This window comes from Linepithema humile, chromosome 3, assembly GCF_040581485.1.
Source record: "Linepithema humile isolate Giens D197 chromosome 3, Lhum_UNIL_v1.0, whole genome shotgun sequence".
In the NCBI taxonomy this organism is placed as follows: domain Eukaryota; kingdom Metazoa; phylum Arthropoda; class Insecta; order Hymenoptera; family Formicidae; genus Linepithema; species Linepithema humile.
Genome location: NC_090130.1, coordinates 8644603 through 8666779, shown reverse-complemented (window position 1 = coordinate 8666779; position 22177 = coordinate 8644603). Strand labels below are relative to the sequence as shown.

The 22177-nt window shown below is 42.1% G+C and overlaps 1 protein-coding gene across 3 annotated transcripts in view; it reads right to left on the bottom strand.

Moving 5' to 3' along the window:
• Window positions 1–15797, bottom strand: part of Appl (amyloid-beta-like protein) — a 43788-nt gene extending 27991 nt beyond the window's left edge. For 2 of the 3 annotated variants that reach the window (XM_067351589.1, XM_067351590.1), the window contains exon 1: window positions 15400–15796. In XM_067351589.1, coding sequence (XP_067207690.1) covers window positions 15400–15459 — 60 coding nt within the window. In that variant the 5' untranslated portion in view covers window positions 15460–15796. Of the gene's footprint in view, window positions 1–15399 lie in introns of all 3 variants that reach the window. The other variant, XM_067351591.1, reaches the window with a different exon arrangement.
• Window positions 15798–22177: the final 6380 nt, after the last annotated feature.

The window sequence follows — 22177 nt, the reverse complement described above, 5'->3', positions numbered from 1 at the left end:
GGAGTTTGCGAGCGAATCATCCACTCGGGGCCTCTCGGCGAATGGAACCTTTGCCTCCGCGTACAACGCCCTATTTTTAATACCTCAATAATCGCCGGCGAGCCGCGGCAACCTTGATTTCGCCAACAATATCCGCAGCGTCGCCGGCGGGAAATAATACGAGTCGCGCGAGCGTGCAAGACGTGATCGATTCGTTTCATTTTTTATTCATTAGCTCGAAACACGAGACACTCAAACAGAGTATTACGTCCTGTTTTATTGTGATAGAAAATACGGAAAGTATACAGCGTCGTTTTACGCTAAATCGGGGAACGGTATTTTGTTGGCCGAAAAATGTCTAGGCACTTGAATAATTTTCCAGCTATAAACCGTTGAGAATGAAGAGCTTTTCGCGAATTCATGAGTTTTAAAGGAAAATATAATAGTGGAATATTATTTGTCATTTTATTTATAATGAACTTATGGAATTTGTTAGCTTGTTTATTAAAATAGAATGTCAAAAAATTATTAAATATTTAAAAGTGTTATTTCTGTTAAACATTCTCGCTAATAATAAAAGAGAAAAAATATATATTTGGTCGAACAACAATGAATAAAATTGTATTTTCATCGGATTTGTGTGAGATTTGAGAATGTATAAAAAATTACAAGCTAATCTACCCGAATTATTCACCGCAAAATACTCAAGCATACATGAAAATCTTCTCATTCTCAGTTACTTGTAAAATGATTAATGTTTTTTTAAACAGCTATTTCACCAACATTTAAACTGCTTAAAAACAGAAATTTTTCTTCCGCATTTCGCATCGCATTAATCGAGGAATTTATAAATAAACGGAAATGCGAGAAACGGAGAATCCTGCGGAAACTCTGTAGAAATTATAAAAGTTACAATTTGCAAGTGTTGCGTTACATTGAAAACTTTCAACTTGCATTAATTTCAGCATCGTCTACGGGGAATACGTGGTCGTGAATTAGCCGCCACCCCCGTGCACAACTGCAACGAGATGCAATCAAGCAGCGCAGGCAACGTTCTCTCGATATCGCGGGCAGGAACGGGAGGAGGTTTTCCTCGCTAATGCCGCAATGTGTAACCACTTCATCGACTCACTCGCAGCGCAGGATCGCGCGTCGGTCGATAACGCCTTATTTTTAGTCCCGGCGCGTCGCGACGAAACCGTTTCGTGCTTCCTCCGATGACGCTTTCCGATCCTGCGTTCACGAGAACGACATCGGACAAAAGCGACAGGGAACGCTTGCGCAGGTTTATTAAAAAACGTGTGCGGAATGCGAGCCAAAAGCGAGAAAGAGAGAGAGAGAGGGCTTCCGGCGCGCGCTCGTTGAATTGATATAACACGAATTTCTTACCCTTCGTTGTCGACCGACCTCACGACCATCGTGACTGGTCACCGCCCGCCCGTAAAATCGATAGCCCTCCCTCTTGCGGAAAGTTACGGTGGAGACTACTAATAAATCGACTCCCGGAGCCGCCGAAGCGGAACCGAGCTGCCGACTCGTCTCGATTTCGTCCGAAATATCTCGCCGGCAATATAGATATGTAAGTTATTCACGAATATACAGTTATATCGTTTTATTCGCTCGCGTCACCGATCGACAAAGCGGTACGATCCGCGCCGGAGTTAAGCGGCGAGATTATTCGCGGCCGTCATTGGCTGTCGAGTGGAAATTCGTTAATAAATCCTTCCGTCGCACTTATACGCCTTTGTTATTTAATTGTTAGTGTCACGATGCTTCTCACGTACGCGTGTGCGTCGTGGATGAATTTTGATAATGTTGCAATTCGTTGGAGTAAGTTTGGAAAAGTGGAAAGAGAAACCGTTATCCGCGATAATTTCGGGAGAAAAATATCCTTCTCGGATCAAACTCGTCTTCGAAAACTGCTCAAAATGTCGTTTCAAAGATCTGTATTTCTTAGTATTCAATGAAGCGTTTAGATGCGTCACATTTATAATATAACAGGTCATCTTATACAGCGTAAAGTTCGGATTGCAGATTCTAACTTCGCTTTGAAGTCGCGAATATATTTTTCAAGAGCCACTGATACGGTCACCCCGGCGAAACTCGAGGATTTGCGCGGGTCCGCGTAAATAATGCAAGCGAGCGGCAATAATCTAATACAGCGATATATCTGCACATCGCACAAACAGGCCGAATCACGTACGAACGAAATCCCCGCTCAGACGTAAGCTGACGTCAAAGGGCGGCCGTCTATTTTTTAATCTTTAGAAAAAAAGAGCGAGCAAGTGAGTGAGTGAGTGAGTGAGTGAGTGAGTGAGTGAGTGAGTGAGAGAGAGAGAGAGAGAGACGGCCTTTTCCGGCTGCCCGCACGGCTTTTCTTGCCGTGCTTTCTTCCACCGTTACTTTTTTCACGGCTCGCAATACAGGAGTCTCTATCTCGGACTTCGATTTTTCCACGGCGACCGAAAAAAAGAAAGGAGAGAGAGAGAGAGAAAAAAGAAACAAAGAAATGCGCGACCCATTTCCTCGAAGAATACGCCACGGCGAGGTGCTTGACCCCGTCGTGACTGCACCGCGTGCACTTTGCGATTTCCGCGACCGGTAATCGCCGCGGTTATTAACCCCCCCGCGGTAGCCGGTAGTCTTGCGTAGAATAACACGAATTTTCTTTCATCCGGACTTGAACTTTTGAATATAAAAATGGGAGGAGAGAGATATTCGTGTATTCTGCCTTTCACGCGCAAAGACTTATCCGACGGCGATCAAAGTGAATCCGATTGTGCGAGTATTTATATCAGCGGGCACGGCATTATTACGACGGAGAGTCGAGACGTTCGCCCAGCTAATTCCGTTTCGTTCGAGAAGAATGACAGTAATTAAATAACGGTATATTTTAGTCACGTGAGGCATATAATTTAATTTTCCGCAGACATAGATACTGAAGCACTCTTCACCGTGTCAATAACAGTGGTATAAACGAAATGGGAAGTAGTTCAACCACTTGCAGATGTATTTATCGGATTTTCGGAAGGAAGAAATTAATTAATCCACTTCTCGACTTTTTGGAAAAACTTGTACAACTTATTGAAAGCCGCAAACAATTGAACTGTTGAAATTGTGTATAAAGCAATCTTCTTTTGTCACGGCTAAAAATAAATAGTCAAAAATTTAAATTTGCAATAAAAATAATAATATAAAATTTGGAAAACGTTTCGCTGAAATGTCACAGAATCGGCAAAACGTAAATAGTAATACTAAAACGCAGATATAAAATTCATATTATTTGTCTTCCATCATATTTATACCGGGTTTCAAAATAAACTGTCAAAAAAAAATTAATGCGTCTCAAAGTAAACCTTTCCATTCGATAAAACCGCATATGTTACGTTGAACAGAAGATAAAAAAAGGTAACAACAACGCAGTGCAAGAACTGTTTGTTTAATAAAATCTCAGACAGAGATGTAATATTTTCTAAAGCCAAATGTCACGAACCTCAAATTATCTTATCGAGATGCGTCGATTTTTTGTAAAAAAAAATTCACAGAGAAAGCAATATCTTTGTTGAAGAAATTACAATCGAAAATAGAAACTTACGTCGTAACGTCGAAAAAAAAAAAAAGACGCAATAATTTTTTGCGGCAATCCGTGCATCTCCGGGGAGATCAATGATTCTATTATTACACTTCGTCCACGCTGCACAGTATTGCTGACGGAGTTTAAGCGTAGGTGCGCCGGTCATCGATGATCTCCTCATGACGTGTTAACAGGCGTTGCCACATGCGCGCGTTTTCTCCGTGACGTAACGCACGTTATAAGAGCCGACACCGATGATCTATTCTACCTCGCGGAACACGACGCCATTGTTCCGAGAATGATCCGAGAGCCACATGGAGATCATAATACAAATGTTACGATGTGACGCAATTGCATAACACATTTCTGTAGCGATGCAAATACATTTCGCGGGCAGCACGCATATTAGCTGTACAATTATTACGGTCTGCTGACGACGGTACCAATATTTTTGCACAAACATCAGCACGATTCGGAAAGATGTGCTAATTAAAAACACAACTTTTTCTCTCCACCGAGTCAGGCGGATTTGCGATAATTATTATTTTACAAATTTCTCCACGTTCAATTGTTCGCGATATAATTTTCGTTCGCGTGCTTGCACTCACTTTCCAAATAAATATAAATAATGCAAACTGCACACACGCTTGTTACTTTTATCGACGAACTAGGGAAACGATCGATTCTAATTCCATCTGTCGTGGCGTGCTCTGTTTTGCTCTAGTTATTCATCGATCATGACAAGTACGTACGTACGTTTCGTGCGTTCAAGAGAAACTATAAGCTCGGCCGCGGCCGCAATAGCCAAGTGCAAATAATTGAAGAACGGAGTTGTGCACCCCAAAAAAAAAAAGGTTATTATCGCGAATCGATTCGTCTTGGCGTCCAGAAATTAATATCGAGTCATTTGTTCGTAATAATATTTAAGGATCGATATTTCTAGTAACCGGAGAACTTTAATGCGATGCGAGTAATTTGCAGTCAAGTCGTGTACTCGCGGTATCACGATGAGCATGCGTTCTCGGTCTAAATACCCGGTGGGAATTACTTCTCGAAGACACAATTCGTCGCGTTGATGCCAGTAACGTCTTACAGTGCGTTACAATGGCACGGTATGCAGTAATTACAGCGTCATTGTCTCCGTGGCATAATAATACGGCGCGGAAAAGGGAGACAATCGCGCGTCACCTTGCCGAGGCCCTCCGCTCTCTTCTTTCTTGACTTTGAACTCGCGACATGCCGAGGCAACGGCATGCCGGAAGGAAGCTCGCGATTTTCCATCTCGTTCGGCACCACGCCGGAAGCGGCGAAGAAAGGGAAAAATGCCGACGATTCTGGGAAGTCCTTGAAATCCTCGAGTATTCAGCGCGCGTGGAAAATTCACGAAATGTCGTCTCGCGGGGGGCCTTCGGGTGATCTTCGGTAACTTCCATATTTATCGTGCGGCCCAATCGGTTGTTTATTAAAGCGAAAGCGACGCAACGCCAGCGAATAACGACGCTATTTCTCGCACCGCGCCCGGCACTCGCGGGATTAAGGGACGCGATTTTCGCTAGGCGAGCGACACGAATGGCCCTCGTTAAGCTCTTCCTGCCACGAACAGTCACCGCGAACAGTTGATTACGCGTTGTTTTATATAAGATACCGTCTAAATGGATTTACTTAACGTATTTACGAGGAATCTGGCCGCGGAGCGGGTTTTAAGGAGCTTTCGGCGCACGCGATACTATGCGCAACAGACTTTTCGAGCCGAAAGTGGCAAAAGTGTTGAAAGAATGAAAAACAAGAATGCACAAAGATATAGAGGGGGCTTCCGCCGAAACAGAACAAAAGGCAATGATTAACGAGGTGATGGGAACAAAGGGGGAAAAGAAATGAAGAAAACAGTAAGTAGAAAGATGGCGCGAAGGAAGCAGGAGCAGGAATGCCGCGAGTACAAAGTCGGAAGACGTAAAAGAAATTAGGAGGAGAAATACAAAAAGCGGGGGGGGGGGGAGAGCAGAAAGGAGGTGAAAGTAATTACTTACAACAGTGTGGTATTTAGTTTCATGAATAAATTACGGTTCTCCTCGTGCAATTTAGCAAAATTAGCATATAACAACACTTGTCACTCCTGAGTATAATCAGGCTGAAAGGAGTGCAACGATGGCGATACACAAATTATTCAAGTGGCATTAAACCAATTAAAACCGGAAGTCAGTCGAATATTGCGAATCAAACGTCGTGTCAGGCGCCGTCGCGCGGCACGTCCGACGATCCTTAATTGTATTTCGCAGTTCTCGAAATTTCCACGTTAGATTAATCCATAATCCACGCGTCTTCAAACATCACGAACAATCATGTATTCGCCTCGGATCGATCGCGGACGTACTCGAGTGTGTGTTTCAATTTAATATAAGATTGAATGAAAAAGGAAACGCGTTAAAAAAAACCTGTTCAAACACGCCGCTAATTATTAAAGGCTCGACGGGAAATGAAATCTGACGGAGCATAATCGGGCCGGCGACCCGAAGTCGATGTAAAAGAGTTGTAATTTAAATTATCGACTTTCTCACTACGGTCTCTAATGAGGTTATTAGCAAGTCAATATCGAATACAAGTCGAAGAAAAGTAGTTATTTAAAAAATAGCACAAATCAAGCAAAAAAAAAGGGGGAAAGGGGGGAGGTAATAAATAAGAGCAAAATGAGGCTCGCTCGAATCCGCGTCGTCATATAGATAAATCTGTTCCTAGAATCCTCATCGAGGTCCCCCGCCTCGCGACAAATGACGGGGACCAAATTGGCTTCCACGTCTCCGGCTGCTGATCAATTCCGCGTCCGTCTCTCGGACGGCGTATCGATTCGACTCTTTTAAATAAATGATACGCCATCGTTCCTGCCTGCGGAAACCTGGCTCGCCGGGCCGGCGCGGCGGGGCCCGGCCGGCGATTTATTAGCGCAGCCTCGTTAATGGCCTTAAAGAATTAGCCGGCGACAGCTAACCGGGTTGCGCAGCGACTCGCAGCCTGCGAGTTAAGCCGACAGGACGACGGTCTCTCCGGACGAGAGACATTAAGAGGGTTAAAGCAAACTTCGCCGGGCGGAGATAAGGGCGATGCACCGCCCGATGCATTACGGCGCGCGCGGATGCGCCCCGAAATCCCATTTTGCGCGCGCCGAAATCAGGAGCGGAATATCTTTGCGAATATCTTTCGGAAGCGTTCGGCGGACGCGCGGAAGTTGTGCGGATGAGGATTGAAAGTCGACCGCCATCCGATCATATTTATCATACGAATATAAGATTACGGTACGTTGCACACGTTCTTTCGCCGCGCCCCGATGCATCATTGCATCTTCCATACTTGCGAACTGCACTTTCCGCGACTTTCTCGAGCGAGAGAACTTTCGTTCGGCGAGATCGGTTTTATCTTCGCGGACTTTTTATACCCTCAACTGCGATTAAAGCTTATTTTGGAAAGCACTTTTAGGTTTAATTTGAAAAATATCTAGGAATTGTGAAAAAATAGATGTGGCACTTCGTTGACATTTAAATTTAAAATGAATAATTAATTTAAATTAGGCAGCACTCCAAATTTTGCATCACATTAAAAATTGACGTTTTTACATGATGTCTTATAATATATGTATGATTTAATTAATATTTCCATTTATATTTCTCCCATTAATATTTCTCACAGAATCTGTTCTGAATATTTCGCGACGATAAGCTTTTCACATGGGTAATGCCTTTCAGTTTCCTCGTCGTATAACGTAAAGAATGCATGTCCATAAATTCTCCATGTACATAAAACTGCCCGGAAAAATGCCGTTCATGCGCAATCTATTTCTTGTTAGCGATAGTTTTGCATAAATGGCCGCGCGTTAGATTCGCCGGGAAGAAGTTTTCGAGATTACCGAAGAAAAGCCGTCCGCGCGCCGCGATATCGCATCTCCGAATATACCGACGCCTAATTTCGCGCTTAAATAAACATCCCGCGGCTTTCGCAAGGTGTTACAAAAAAGAAATCCCATTAAAACGAGGCAACGAGGGTGCCTCGCTCGTAGCGATTTTATAAATAATTCTCTCTGACCGCGAGATATGTTTCTGTAATCTGGTCCGATTAATCACGCTTCCGCGCGCGCACGAGAGATTCGATCAAAGCAAACGGCGACGGTATTAAAAGCCATTTCAGCCGATTTAAAGAACTCGTTGCGCCACGCTTAATGCGGATTTACCGTCTCCCTTTGGCGGTCGTGTAACGCGCAGAAATTACATCGTTACACTCACGCGTGTGAGTGCGCGAAAACGTTTGCGCCGCGGATTACGTCCGCGATTGCGAATAGTTTCGCGCTTTCTCGCGCGAACGCGGATAATATAGGGCACCACGGGCGACGCTTTGAAATTTAAATCGCCGATGGCAGATGGTGAAACCGTATAACTCCCCCGTATAGATCGTGTAGACCGCGGAAACAGTCGGCGCAAATAAAAAGATCGACCGCGCGACAAGCGCGTATTTATTAATCAATACGCGCTGATGCACGCCGGAGGCCATAATTCTCCACGCTTTAACGAGACATTGTTTTTTTTTTTAATATTTCTAGAGGTTCTTTTCCAATGCGAGTTACACATTTTTAAATTCACCTCTGTTAAATTATGTAACATTCTATAAATTGCAGTAAATTTACGTCGTCAATATTTGCAAATTTAAAACAAAGACTTCGGTCACTATTTATCAGAATTCATAATAAAACTTCGCCCTGTTTTAACGTGGCTTCTCTGTTTGTTCTAACTTCCAGCTTAAAGTTGAAATTTATTCAAAAGTCCTCTAGATTTTCTATTCATGCCTCTAATACTCTATTTTTCAATGCTAACCTAATTTTACACCATAGAATTTTCAATGACTGAACCACTAATCTTCATATTCATCATTATCGTAATAATTTAGGCTCATGTTCGGAGATATCGAATCTCAATTCTCGGAAATAGGCTTAAAAAACTGGGTAATTCGTGATTTTCACTAAGCTTTCACCGGCCGGCTGATCGATCGGATAAATCCATTTTTCGACCCCGTTTCGAGAAACCTGTCGTCACGCCTATGCGACTGTACAGCCATTAGATTCGCGCACAATTAGCGAGAGGATCTGCCGCGGTACAAATCACGTAATGTCGCGGCGCGCGTGACGCATCGCAAATAATTAATAAATCGAGGGCGCAATCACTGCGCCGATAAATAAATTACGGCGCAATCAGCGTCGATTCCCCGTGCTTAGCGCGCGAGTTCTTTCCGCGACCGCGGCATTGTCGGATGCTTTGTTTGACAATGAAAGAACATCGCCATCGCCGAAATTACACCTCTTCTCGCCGATAATTTCTAGTTCCGAAACAAAATCGCATGTCGAAGTGAATTATGCGCCGTGCAAAGAGAAGCGCCGAGTCGAAATAAATTACCACGTGTGTGTAGAGCAAATCACGCAAACGCACACAAGTGTTGCTTGTATCTCTTGCCTTGGGCTGGGAAAATTCGCGAAGAAGTTAAGTGACTTGATGAACTTTGACTCTCTGTAACCCCGAACTTTTTTCTTTCTTATGCATAATAGCGCATGTGGAAAGTGCAATTGCCTTTTCTCATGTAGAATCGTGCAATTTTCTTAGTGCTTTGTGTGCGTCCCTCTTTTTTTTTCATACGCAAAAGTACACAAATGATGTATTTGAAAATAACATTTGAAAGAAAATAAGAAATAAAAAAAATTTGCCATATTCAATAAATGTAAAAATTTTGCATGAACAATTAAAAATCACATGAAAATTGATGGTGTCATTTTTCAGCATCAATATTGTTTGCAAAGTATAAAAATATCGACTTTTTGTGTCATATCAATGACAAATATTAAATGTGGAAAAACAAACAAAAAAAAAAAAGGAAACAAATTTGACAAATTTTTTTTCTAAAGCTGAAAATAATTCGAGGCAAAAAAAAGGCACGAGCTATACTTGCCGCTACACCAGTCTACACGCGTAATGTCAAACGGTATATTTTGTCTGTCATACGACGTATCGTGGCATTGCAAAGGGATTAAATGCATATTCGTCGTGTGTACAGATTTCATCATCCGTACGTTTACATCTCACAACATTTCCGCCTGTCGATAGGAAGCATACGTTTAGTCGCATTTACAAGCGTGCGAATTTTTTTTTTTTTCGCCGTTAGCACGCATTGTTTTTTCCCCCTCTTTCCGCGCACACAGCGTGCACGCGAAAAGCTGTCAAAAGTGGTTTGCGAGGTCGCTTTGAAAAGCACATGCTCGTGGATATTTTCGGTGAATTTTATCCTTTCGAGTTACCCCTTAATTCCGCTGCGCTGGTAATCATTTATATGTTAATTTCGCTTGACATAAAAAAAGACGGATGGTGACATATTCACAGAAAATCATTTCGCGCTGAAAATGCTGTGTATGCGAGGGTCCGCGGTATTAAAAACTTAAAATGGCGCGGGTCGCCGTTCGCGAAAACATTTATGAGATATAAAACAAATGCAAAAAATATTTTATGTATTTTCCCTTAAATGGACAAAATATTGTTTATAGAAACTTGCTTCCTCTCTACATTTTTACTTAAAACATTTAAGAAATGTTGTCACATCGACGCTATCGACTTCTTCCGATTACTTCATCTTTTCAATATTAACGTTAATGTTTGATTGCTGCAAATTACAGCTCGAGTGTGATAATAAAACGTTTAACGGCCTCAAACAAAATCGCGTCCATCGAATGGATAAAACGCGCTTCGACAAACGTGACGGTCATTATCGCCGGATTCACAGAAAACCGTGACGATCATACGTAATTTTATTTTAATCGTGTAATAGCAGTTTCCATCGCGCTTAATTATCCACCTGGGCGGGACGGTTTCGCTGACTTGACCACAGTAAACGTGGACGCAATATGACTTACTTTCGTTTACCCGCGTTACCAGAGTGCAGAGAAACTGAAATCCGGACTGCCGTACAGTTATTACCAAGCTGTCGTTTCCCAGAGATAGATTTTCCGCGAAATAAACTCTACATTCTAGTACCTCAAATACATGTGTCGCGTACCGAGGAAATTTTGTAATATAATATTGCAAATGCATGCTAGCGCTACAACGTAATCGATTGTTATTGTGCAAATGCCGGCGTAAAGTCATTAATCGATATTTAAAAATAACCAGCAAAGGGACAAAGTCTTCGAATAGATAAGTGAAGAAATTTTGAGTCATAAATTTATCGCAAAATAATTCCGATTTGCGAGAATAACAATTTGGATATTATATTGAAATATTTACGTCGTATCATAATTAAACATTTAAATAATAATAATTTTTGTGCTATCTTGCATTTAAAATCCTATAAATCAAGCTTTCTACTGCAGAAAAATTAAACTTTTTTTTGACAATATTTGATATTATTTGCTTGAATTATATATTTTCAAGATACTTGGATATTTGCATTTTACATCTGAAATATAGTTTTGTAATATTTTGTGCAGACTTCGTATTCGTGCAAACAATCTTGAAAGCAATCTGAGAAGTTTCTTTCCCTTTAATTCACGTCAAAGGAGAGTCGCTTCCGACATTTCTCTTTTAGCAGCTTTGCAGTGGAAATTACACATGCAATTAGATGCTAAACGTTGAGAAAGTACATTTAGAATAAATAAATCCGAGTGTAAAACAAATTGAAAATATTGACGAAATCGTATGAATTAATCAATATGATACTCATGCGCTCTGTTGTTCCATTACATGCGCAAGCAAATTGGATATTGCGTTAATTTGTGGATATAATCACCGGAGAAACTCGATTAGCTTGAAAAAGTAGATTATGTCACACGAAACAATGAAATAAATGCAATGAGTGTAAATTGCACAATAACGAATCCATTTCAGCCGGGCCAAAAGGAAGAATTTGTTACGTGATACGCCGCGATGAGCAGTTTAATATTTTATAAATATTTGTTACACAACTATGGCGGGATTGGAAAAATCGAATGTCACGTTTAATGTCGATTCAATTATGCGAAGCATTATTTCATCTCTAAGAATATATCATTCCAATTAAATATGTATCGAGTCACATTACGCGTGACGAGAATTACGTTGCATAAATCATCAATAAAAATAACACGCAAGATTACTCTGCTGGGAGTAAGTCAAGTTAATATGCGCGCTGATATTCTGATACGTGTGCGTAATTAATTTTTTTATCGGTCAAGCAAATCGACGAAAAAGTGCAAAAAAAAAAAAATTATTGATTTCAACTAAGAGTGTATCTTTTATATTTTTCGCGACGTTAATTAATATTATTGGACGGTGAGTAACGTAAAAATCAAAGCACAAAGAAGTTAATATCATCTTTCGCAGTCTGTATTTTATGAAGTCACTCTTGTAACATAAAATTAAATTTTCTTTTCGCAGGGGTTACTTCGAAATTACTAGAAGGCGACGCTAAAATGCTAATTATATGTGACACAGAGTTCAACCGCCGGTATGCACTTCCTTGAAAAACCTCTTTTACATGACATGAGATAAGTCATTCTGCATACACACATAGGACCAGCGTGCACTATAATTCCCACCGACCCGCGTTATTAACTTGACATTACATAGAATTTTTCATCGTCCCATGTAACACATATATCTAGTTTAAAATTGTCTTTACTCCCTTCGAAGGAAATATGTATGAAAATCGCGAGACGTTCTCGTAATTAAATTTTTTTTTCGAAATTATTATCTCTAAAGAGGAAGCATGCGTATATTCTCGATGAAAAAAACCCACTCGCTGAAAGCTACTCGTCCCGATAATTTTCGGACATCCAATTTCGTGACGCGAAATAAAGCAATTTTGATTTCGCGAATTAAATGTAATCAGCGTGATTGCTAGGATCCTTCATAATTCATAGAAAATTGCAATCGTGCGTCTGCGGGAAGAATTATGCAACGTGACGCGGAATCAAAGTGCACGGAGAACGGCGCGTGCAGATATTTTCGAATGTGCGGCGAAGCACGACAGCGATTACTCCTAAAACGGCGCTCTTCTTTCAACAAAAAGCGCCTGTTTACGCGCAAATAAAACAAGTTGCATGCACGCATGGCCGCGTGCGTGAAGCGGGTGTGACACCTCCAGTTACAAACGAGATATTAATGCGACGACGATCGCTCTTGCCGCGTGACTGATTTAAATGACGCTTTTAAATAACCGGGACAGATTCGAATGGCGGCGCAGCGATAGAATATCGGAAAAACCGGCATAATAAATCCGAGAAAATGGATTTCGCTCGTAATTAAATGGAGAAAGTCGATGGCGATTGAGCGTGTGTCTGTACGAGCGGATTATTCATCGTACGCGGAAGGAGATACGCCTCGAATGACGAAGCCGCAACCCTAAATTTTCGCGAGCCGGAGCTAATATCGCTAATGTCATCATCGGGACGCCCACATTGAGTTATATATGGCGTGACAAGCCCCCCCCCCCCTCCGAATTTCCGTAGACGCGGATTAATATTAGCTTTGAAACGCTCTCGTTAGTTTATGGTGTGACTAATATTAAATTGTCGTGAGTTTGAATTAATTTTACTAACGCGACTTCTGAAATATGAAATTATACATGATACAACAAGCCCTGAATTTTCACGAAACCCGGTTAATTTTAATAGTATCGCGCACAGTACATCGGAACCCACATCGGATTACACGCGGCGTAACAAATGTTCAATGTGCAGTTAAAAGTTTACTTTAGCTGATATTACTAATGTTGTAATTGGAATGGCCGTTGAATTTCTATATCCAGTGTATGCGACAAATTCTATATCTCAGCGGGCGTAAATTAATAAAATGACCTTTGAAAACGCGTCCCCGTTCGTTTATGGCGGTGACGAGTATGAAATTTTCATAAATTTAAACTAACGTCGCTAATGCGTCCTTTGAAGCGTGAAATTATGTACGCAATAAATCCTAAACTCACATGAAGTTCTATTAGCGTGTCTCTGATATCACTATCGGAAGTCTCGCGTAGAATTACGTGTATAACGGTGTTACACGAATCTTGAACGCGGAGTTCTTTTTCACTCCCGCACTTTCGAGGCTTTATTACACGATTAAAGTCCTCTTCCGCTCCACCCCGCCGATATAATGGTCGATGACCGTACGCGAGGTATGGAGGATCATTTTCGAATTACAAGCGATCGATTAACGCGACACCGATACGCTCGTGATGAGTAAATCGTTTGCACTATTGTATTGTCGTTTACAGAATGTTTTATCGCACATTACACAGAAGTGGCCGCTTTCAAAACTACATCACTGTTACATGATGCGCTGTTAATTATTGTCGAGAGTAATGGAGCGATATTAATAGAGATGCGGATGCTGTTACGCTCCGGCTGAATGGCCGCGACACAATTGTAGATTGCGAAGAAACGCAAATCGGACGGCGAGAAAACTTTTCAGATAGAGAGAAATCAGCGCGGAACGCAAGTCCCGCATTGAAGCAACGATACACTTACAATAAGCAACGCTGCGACGAAATTAACGAAACTAATTTGTTCTATGAATCCTTTTCGCAGCTTTTAATTGTAATTAGAGGAAGAAGTCAATTAATTCTTTGCTACAGCGTGTTGCTTTCGCCGTAACAAATAAATGGTACAAAAAGCGCGCTGTTTTAATGAAATCCGACATTTACGACGTTTTTCTCGTAATATGCACTTTTCACGAAGCGTAATATTGCTACGAAAAACGTGTATACGGCTAAACATGGCTTTTTGCGCGGGATAAAAACACGCCGGGACATCTCTCATCTCCCGTCTTTTCTCGAATAAATCGTTTTGAAGTGAAAAGTCATGCAATGGAAAATAAAATCGATTGATATCGAGGACTGCCTCGAGTCGTCTCTTCACGCGGCCCACGGTTTCTCAACACCCACACTAAGCACCTACACGGGCGTGTTAAAATTTCCATCGAAGATTGGAAGAATATCGCGCGTCTATTTATGCTACATCGGGACCCCATTTCATTATAAAATTACAAGATGATAAATAGAAAGTAAATTAATCGATCAACTTGTTAACTTGTCAACATGTAACATCACACTGCGTTGTGTTTTCAACGTTGGTTACTGCGAGTGTTATAATTGCGCACATCTGTAACCGCGACTTTGGACTGCACTGACTTTTCTTTTATTATTATGATTTTGTGTTAAGAAACTCGCGCATTTGATAAATCTTTTTCGATTCAAAGTCAATTTTATATTTCTAAATACAAGAAAAATATTGCTTCGTACGGTATAAAAAAAATATTAAGACAAATACTTGAATGAAAGTAAAATGACAATTTTCACGGATTTTATACCCCGAAAGATCTTTCTTAGGCCTTTTTTGCTCGAAACGAAGACGGCGGGCAAACTGGAGAATGAAAGGAATGCGTTATGCATAGCGTTACGTCATTTTTCTTCAGCTTTGCGGTGCCGCGAAACGGAGTCCAAGATGAAAAAGCAGTTTGTCGCAGCAGAATATAATCGGTGCGTGCGGCATCACGGTCATTGATCGGACCGTGTTTGACAGCCGCCATGGCCGGAATCGCGGTGGGTACGCATCGGCACTTAATTTCGGGGACGAAGAAAAAAAAAAGGGAGTTTTTCGAAGAAAAGCCGACAAACACACACCGGCATCGATCGCGGTAGTGCGCTTTGCTGCGCCTGACATTTGCCTGATTTCAAGGGTGAGAGCGCCGCATGAGAGAGCGAGCGAGCCCCGCCGATGTCGCGGATACGTGCGGCCCGGCCGCTTGAAATTCGCGGAAAAGAACGGGTTCCGGGAAACAGGGAACGATGGATCTTACCTGCACCCGGCAGACCGACAGGACGCCGAGCAGCGCGGCTAGCGCCAGCATCCCCTTCATCTTCTTCCTCTTCCCGGCCCACCTACAATCCCACGTCCTCGTTGAGAGTGCCCGCTCCGAAGTTACCTCGCGAATTCACCGTGTTTCTGCGGAGGATCCTGTTCGTCGCCCTCCTTTTCTTCCCGCCGAGAAGAAAAACGACGCGCGTCAAACGCGAATTCCGAGAGAAACCGGACGCGACTGTGTTTCTCCGATTTATGCCGTACGTACGGTTTTATGCGGCGCACAATTTTCACCGGTCGTATACTACCGTGAGCGCAGCAAACTACTACTGCCTGCCGCTGGCTGCCGCCGCTGCTGGGTGGGTCGCTCGCTCGCCGTAAAAGCAAGATGGAGACGAGCGTCGGCGGCGGTGGCGGTGGCGGTGGCGATCGCGCCGCTTCGCGCATGCGCATCGCGGTCAGTCGATAACGTGGCGGGAACGCCGCCGATTCGAACGTGTGATGCCGCCGCGTCATCCGGCGTCGCACGATTTTCGCAATTGGATTAGACAATTAACAATTGACCGCCGCGAGAATTTCAATTTTAACTCCATTAAAGCCTAACTGATCGTGATACATCCAATGTTGCGGTAAATAAACGCATTCATAACGGACATACGTTTAATCTAGATTTTTCGATCGATCTAGTTAACGTCTCGATTAGCTCGTTTGCTCTTAGCGACGTTAGCGAAGAATTTTTACATTCGTATCATTGAAAGCGATAGATTTTTTGAAAAATATCTATAAAATGTAATAACGAAAAAAGGTTGCGCAAACACAGCAGACATTATAAATTCTGGATTAAAAGCAGCAGATGTTATTTTAGTTATTGAAAAACATCGTTTGCCCGGCGTTGATAATGTAATGTAGTTTTCTATATTTTGAATAATCAAATGACGCTTAATTGCATTAGCCCGCTATCGTTATTATCGTTTTTCAATAAAACCAATAAATGTTGGTATACTTAATTGAAGAATGCAATTCCGCGAAAAGATATATGATAGATGTGAAATATATTAATATTATGCAATTTTATTCTTCAATATTCCCATCTCTATTTCTCCTTTATTCTGATGGAATTATTTTTTCAGATTATATTTCTATGTATGTTTCATATTTTTTTACCATAATATTGAAAATATATTGAAAATTGATATTGGAAATTGGCGTTTAATCCATTCTCTCAGGATTAATTGTAAATTTTAATTCCCAATTCGTGCGTCAATATCTCTGATTTATTCGGACCTTGACGTTCATTACGTGACGTAGTGATGTCCTATTTATCGTTGCAATAAATCATTGGATGCTCAAGTAGCGCGTTAGTGCATGCGTTTAATGAGTTCATTTGTGGCTCTAAATTATAGAAGCGTAAGGGGGCCGTAATTGTGATTGTCAGACTCGCGGAAATCTGAATTCGTGCGTCCGGGCAAAGTATCTCGCAAATAAATTTATTACCAACTTTTGTTTCCTGCGTAATTGAAGCGGTTCCCGGAATAACATTGTTGCCGCAACGTTGCTACGCCACTTTTCAAACTTTACAGAAATTAATAAAACCATTTGTTTGGCAGAATGTTCAACGGAGTCAAGTAACATTTTAATGACGCGGTATTCGGTACATTTCGATATAAGCAAATTTAAATGCCTGCGCTGCTTCCGAGTTATGAAATTTGCTTTTAAATGTTATCAGAGGAACTTCTTCTAATTAAGATTCCACCGGTTTCATTATAAAATATATAATATTAATTATTTACAAAAAAAAAACATCGTCGTTTACTTGCCTTGATTAGTGCTGCATAATTCATCTACACTCCGAGCGTAACTCTGTGATTCCTGTGTAACTCGAGAAACGAGCGCGGGAGTTGGGACGTATTCCGGTTGTAAAAATGCTAGGTGCGACTCCTTTTGCTAATTAAAGGAGCTCTCTGTCCTTTGTGCTTTAGAGAATGGCGAAAGCGCCGACCAATGGTAATCGATGACGGAGCGAGAGTTCGCTGCTGCAGTAAATTGATCTTCCGAACCTACGCAAGAAATCGAGGTGGCTTGAGGAGACGAAGGGGAAGAGAAGAAGGGAACAGATGGAGAAAGCGAGAACAGAAGGAGAAAGAGAGAAAGAGAGAAAAAAGCAGGGGAGACGGAAAGCGCAAGAGGGTTGCAGCAGAGCAGAAGTTGAAATGTCTGCATCCATGGCAAAATCAACAACCTGTAGATGCGAGAGCCTGGCTGCCGCTATCACGACGGCAATAAGGTAACAAAGAAATCATGTTACTGCTCTATGGAGCACCACTGAAGGAGAGTAACAGCAACGACGATCCTTCTCGTACAAATATTCCTCTGCAAAACTCTCGGATCACGCGTGTGCGCGACTGCGACATCGAGGATACGTTTTTAGAACAGTCGAGAGTTTTATTCGACGCGACCGTCGTCTTCGATGACGGTGAAAAGTTCTTGATTCTGAAGCGTACCTGCTTGTAGACACTTAAATTTATATGAATGTCGCTCGTGCTTGGCGCTAATTATCTTTAACTAAATTATTCCCTGCGCAAAATAACCAATGCAGATGAAAAGAAACAAAAGGGAGAATTTTTTAAATAAATATTAATGTTTCTAAACTGAAAATGATTAAAAGCAGAGGTTTTTAATCAAATAAATTTTCCTAACAAACTCGTAATTCTTCTGGAAATCACTTTGCAAAATTGTAATTCGCGATTTAGCGATCAAAGTAATTAATATTGCAAAAAGATAGCAAAGGTAACAATTCTAGCACAAATTTTATGATTATTCTATTCATGCGAGCACTCTGTATTACGATAATCGGGAAAATGACAGCAAGACGTCAATTAAAATTATTCTATCCAGATTATTGCTCAGATTTCACTGTAGCGAAATATAAATCTTGAAACTGTGTTTGGAAATAGCAAATTACGTGACAGCTCTTTCGTTAATTTAAATTGAAATAATTTAACGTTTCGGCCTTGTCAGTCAGTTTTGAATATTAGCTAAAAATACATTTCGCTCTAAAGGATAATTTTTTAAATATAAACTCAGTTTCCTTCTAACTGCGAATTAAAAATGACATCTATCTTTCAAATGGAAATACACGCCTGCCCGAAAAATATGATAATCCATAGTTTGGATTTAAAAGCTAAAATTTTTATACACACGTTTCTACATTTTTAATTTACACTGCATTCTACTTTATATTATATATCTGTATCATTTATTCATATTCTTAGTAAATCACGCGAACGATATTAGCTAACCGGGTCGCACTTGCGTATAAAACGCTTAATAATCACTCGACGACTGTCCTTTCGCCGTAATTTTTATGCCAAACGCAGTTAAATAAACATAACGTTGTTTACAACGGCCGTAACCGGAAAAAAATAATGTTTGGTGTCGATTCCCTCGTGCGTAACTGCACGCAATCGTTACAACACGTTATTGGTTACGGTAATTGGCTCCGCGCGTCGAAATAGTAATTTTGCACTACCGTACATCGCACTCGCGGCGTCGCGTCGATGTGCCGCTGGAATAATACACTAACGTGGCTGGCGGGGAATCGCGCGCGCGTTTCGGAATCAATTACGACCCCGCGAAATTGTGGCGCGATTTTGTTTCCCGCATTTTTCCCCTCTCTGCTATCCCGCCGCTGTTGGAAAGCATAGCAAAGAGGTAAAAGAAAGAGATGGCGAGCGGGAGAGGAAGAGACGGCATACACTCTAATACCGTTCTCCCTCAAAGGGCAACGATAATTATCGAGTCGTGAGAAACGGACCGCGGGTCTTCAAAGGCCGCGGCGTTCTGAAATTGCGGTTACTCGAAGGGACGAACTTGGTGATGAGAGCGGGAAAGGTAACGCGCGAAATGAGAGCAGAAAGGGACTGCCGTCGCGCAAAGTAGCGCATTAAGTCCCGGGGCTGAGCGCACTCACCTCGCAACAGCGTGGCCATTTTTCAGCGATAACGCCGTGAGGGCCGTCCTCGCGATAAAACGCGGCGAACAATCCGCGGTATCTTCCGGCGGCGGACAAATGGAGCAGGTGCCAGCCAGCATTCACCCAGATAGCGCGAGTGTCCCAGTCGCGTTAGACATTTTGTTGCTTGTTTCACTTTTAGCTTACCATTCGCCGAGCCCATAGCTCTATCAAGCTGAAATTTTAATAACATTATTAAAAGCTCAGGCACGATAAAACGGAGATAAGTAAGATTGCGTATCGCTAAATTTCGAATTAAACGACTTAAGCTATGAGATGAGCTTTTGCGGCTTCTCTTCCCTTTTGTTGCTTCGCCGTGTGTACAAACACCGTCGAACTATAACGTAACTAATGTATTGTGTGTGCGAACATCCTGCAAGTGCTACGTAACTCGATATGAATTGGAACACATAACTCTACTGATATATTTTGCAAACAAGAAATTGCAAATGTGACCCGCGAAAAACGGATATACCTTATAAAGTGTACTACAAGCGCAGAATTAAACAGCGAGCGAAAACCAATGAGAGAGGGTTTATGTTTCTATCCTATAAACACAGGAAAACGACTTTCCCCTTGAATCCTGATAATGAAAACGTAACATACCCGTAAGGTAGATTTTTTTTTTTGTTCTACATAATCGAAAAATAACCCGCCGAAGTTGTATAACTTTCAATTTTTGGTTAAAAAATTCGCTGCGGGATGAATTCTCCCGATCCTGCGGGAAAAAATATCAAATGAAATCAAAAAGAGAGAGCATTTTCGTTTTATTGTATAATTGTACAATAATTTCTACGACTCGCAAACACACGGAGTCAACGCTCCGCGATATAAAATAAACGAATTTAAGATAAATCTGAGGAATAATTCAGGAATGGACAAAGAAAATGTATATCTTAATTATATATCCATTTCGTTAGCGCGCCCACGAGGGATAAAAAAAAAAAAGGAACGTCCCTGAAAAAAAAAAGGAAAATCTCTCGCGACTCTTTGCTGGCAAGACGCTCGCTCGCTCGATCGCGCGATCCGCCTCCCTCGCGAATCGCTCGCTCGCGCGAGCAACGGGCGACCGTTGGCGACAACGGTTTCCTGTCTTTCGCCTTTTTCGGCGGGCACATGAAAATGCATGAATAGGTAGCCTTGGCCCGTGTGCCTTCGCCCGTGTGTCGGGCACCGTACCCGTACCGGTTACCCTGGAAACGGTATCGATTTCACCCTCAGCTATGCAGTAGGAAACCAGCACCACACCATGGGGGTCTCTTCACCCTGAGTTTCGACGAGGAGCACGGAGCCCGTTTCGACAACCCGATTACAAGGGCCCCTGTCTCTCTTTTCCACCCCTCTCCCCCATCCGCGCCGCCCACCCGCCCTCCCCCTCCCCCCCCCTGTCCCACCTCCTCCCGTCCGCGACGCCGCTCTTTCTCCCTTGTCCTTCGAGGGCTGTGCCCTGCGGATCCGGCGATGAACGCTTTTCGCCCTCTCTGTTTCGCTCTCTTTCTCCCTCCCTCTCTCGCCAGTCTCTCCCCGATCGTCTTCGTTCCGCTGATTTGCGAAGCCGTATGCACCTCTCGACTGCTCGGCCCGAAAGTTATTATTGGAGCGGCAAACTGCAAATAGCCCCTCGACCCTCATTGCGGATGATAGATTCGCGAATCTTCCTAATTACACGTAGATTGCATTATTCTGGCGAGAGAACGTCGGTTTTCGTGCGTGTGTAATTGGGATATTCGGTTAAGATTATTGACGAATCCATCGCCGTAATAGCGCGCGAGTAGCGCTAACAATAATGATTTCCAAGAGATATCGCGGGAAACAAGAAAATGAGGAGCTAACAGCCCGTATTGTGTAATATTGAAAAAGATCGGTTAACTGCCTTGAACAAATTACTGAGAGCTTTATTCGACAACGTAAGCGGATTGAAGAGCATTTTCTATGAAATCTAACGACAAAAAGGACGGGGGAAAAAAAAATTAAAAGTAAGAAACTACTCGATGAAGTTGTTGCGGCGCGCGATATGCGCGAGTGCGTTGTCGAGCACGACAAAGTAAGTAATAACTCAAGGTGAATGTAATTCGCGAAATTGAGGTGTTACGGAGAACTTGGGTAGCTCAGGAAGAGAGATCTCGTGTGCAAGCGTCGCGACGTCGCGACGCGGCCGAAGGGATGACAATCCTAAATGCATAGAATATTTTAGCGTAGAACGTTTCGAGCCTGAGAAAAAAATAAAATAAAAATATTTTGCAAATAGAATTTTCGATAAATTCTCTTTATCCGATTGTTTCGCACAAAAGTGATCGCTACGCTTTCAACATTGCATTTCTCGGCAAACAACAAGCCTGAAATAAAATTTCTGTTAAAATAAAGTCCATTTGAAATTAATCGATAAATGAAATTTTGTTATCCTCTTAAATTCCTAAAATTTAATTTTGCGAAATACTTTGGTAAATGGCTTCTGGAAATTTCCATTAAAGAAAAATCTTCGCTAAAATATCCTCGGAGAGATCCTCAAGTCTTTAAAATATCGCGCGATAGATCTGAATCACTGTGTACACTATTTTACAGCAGCGAGAAAAAAAAGGGACCACTCGCGCACAATTTTTGGGCGAACTCAAAATGTTTTTCAAGTCCCTGTAAATATTGGTTCGCGGAACTCTTTTCGGAAATTAACAGCCGTGTCGTGCATGCGTGTCGGAAGCAACGAGTTAATGATTGCATAACACAGTTTCATTTCGTCGTAAATGAGATCACGTCCATTAAGGAGGGC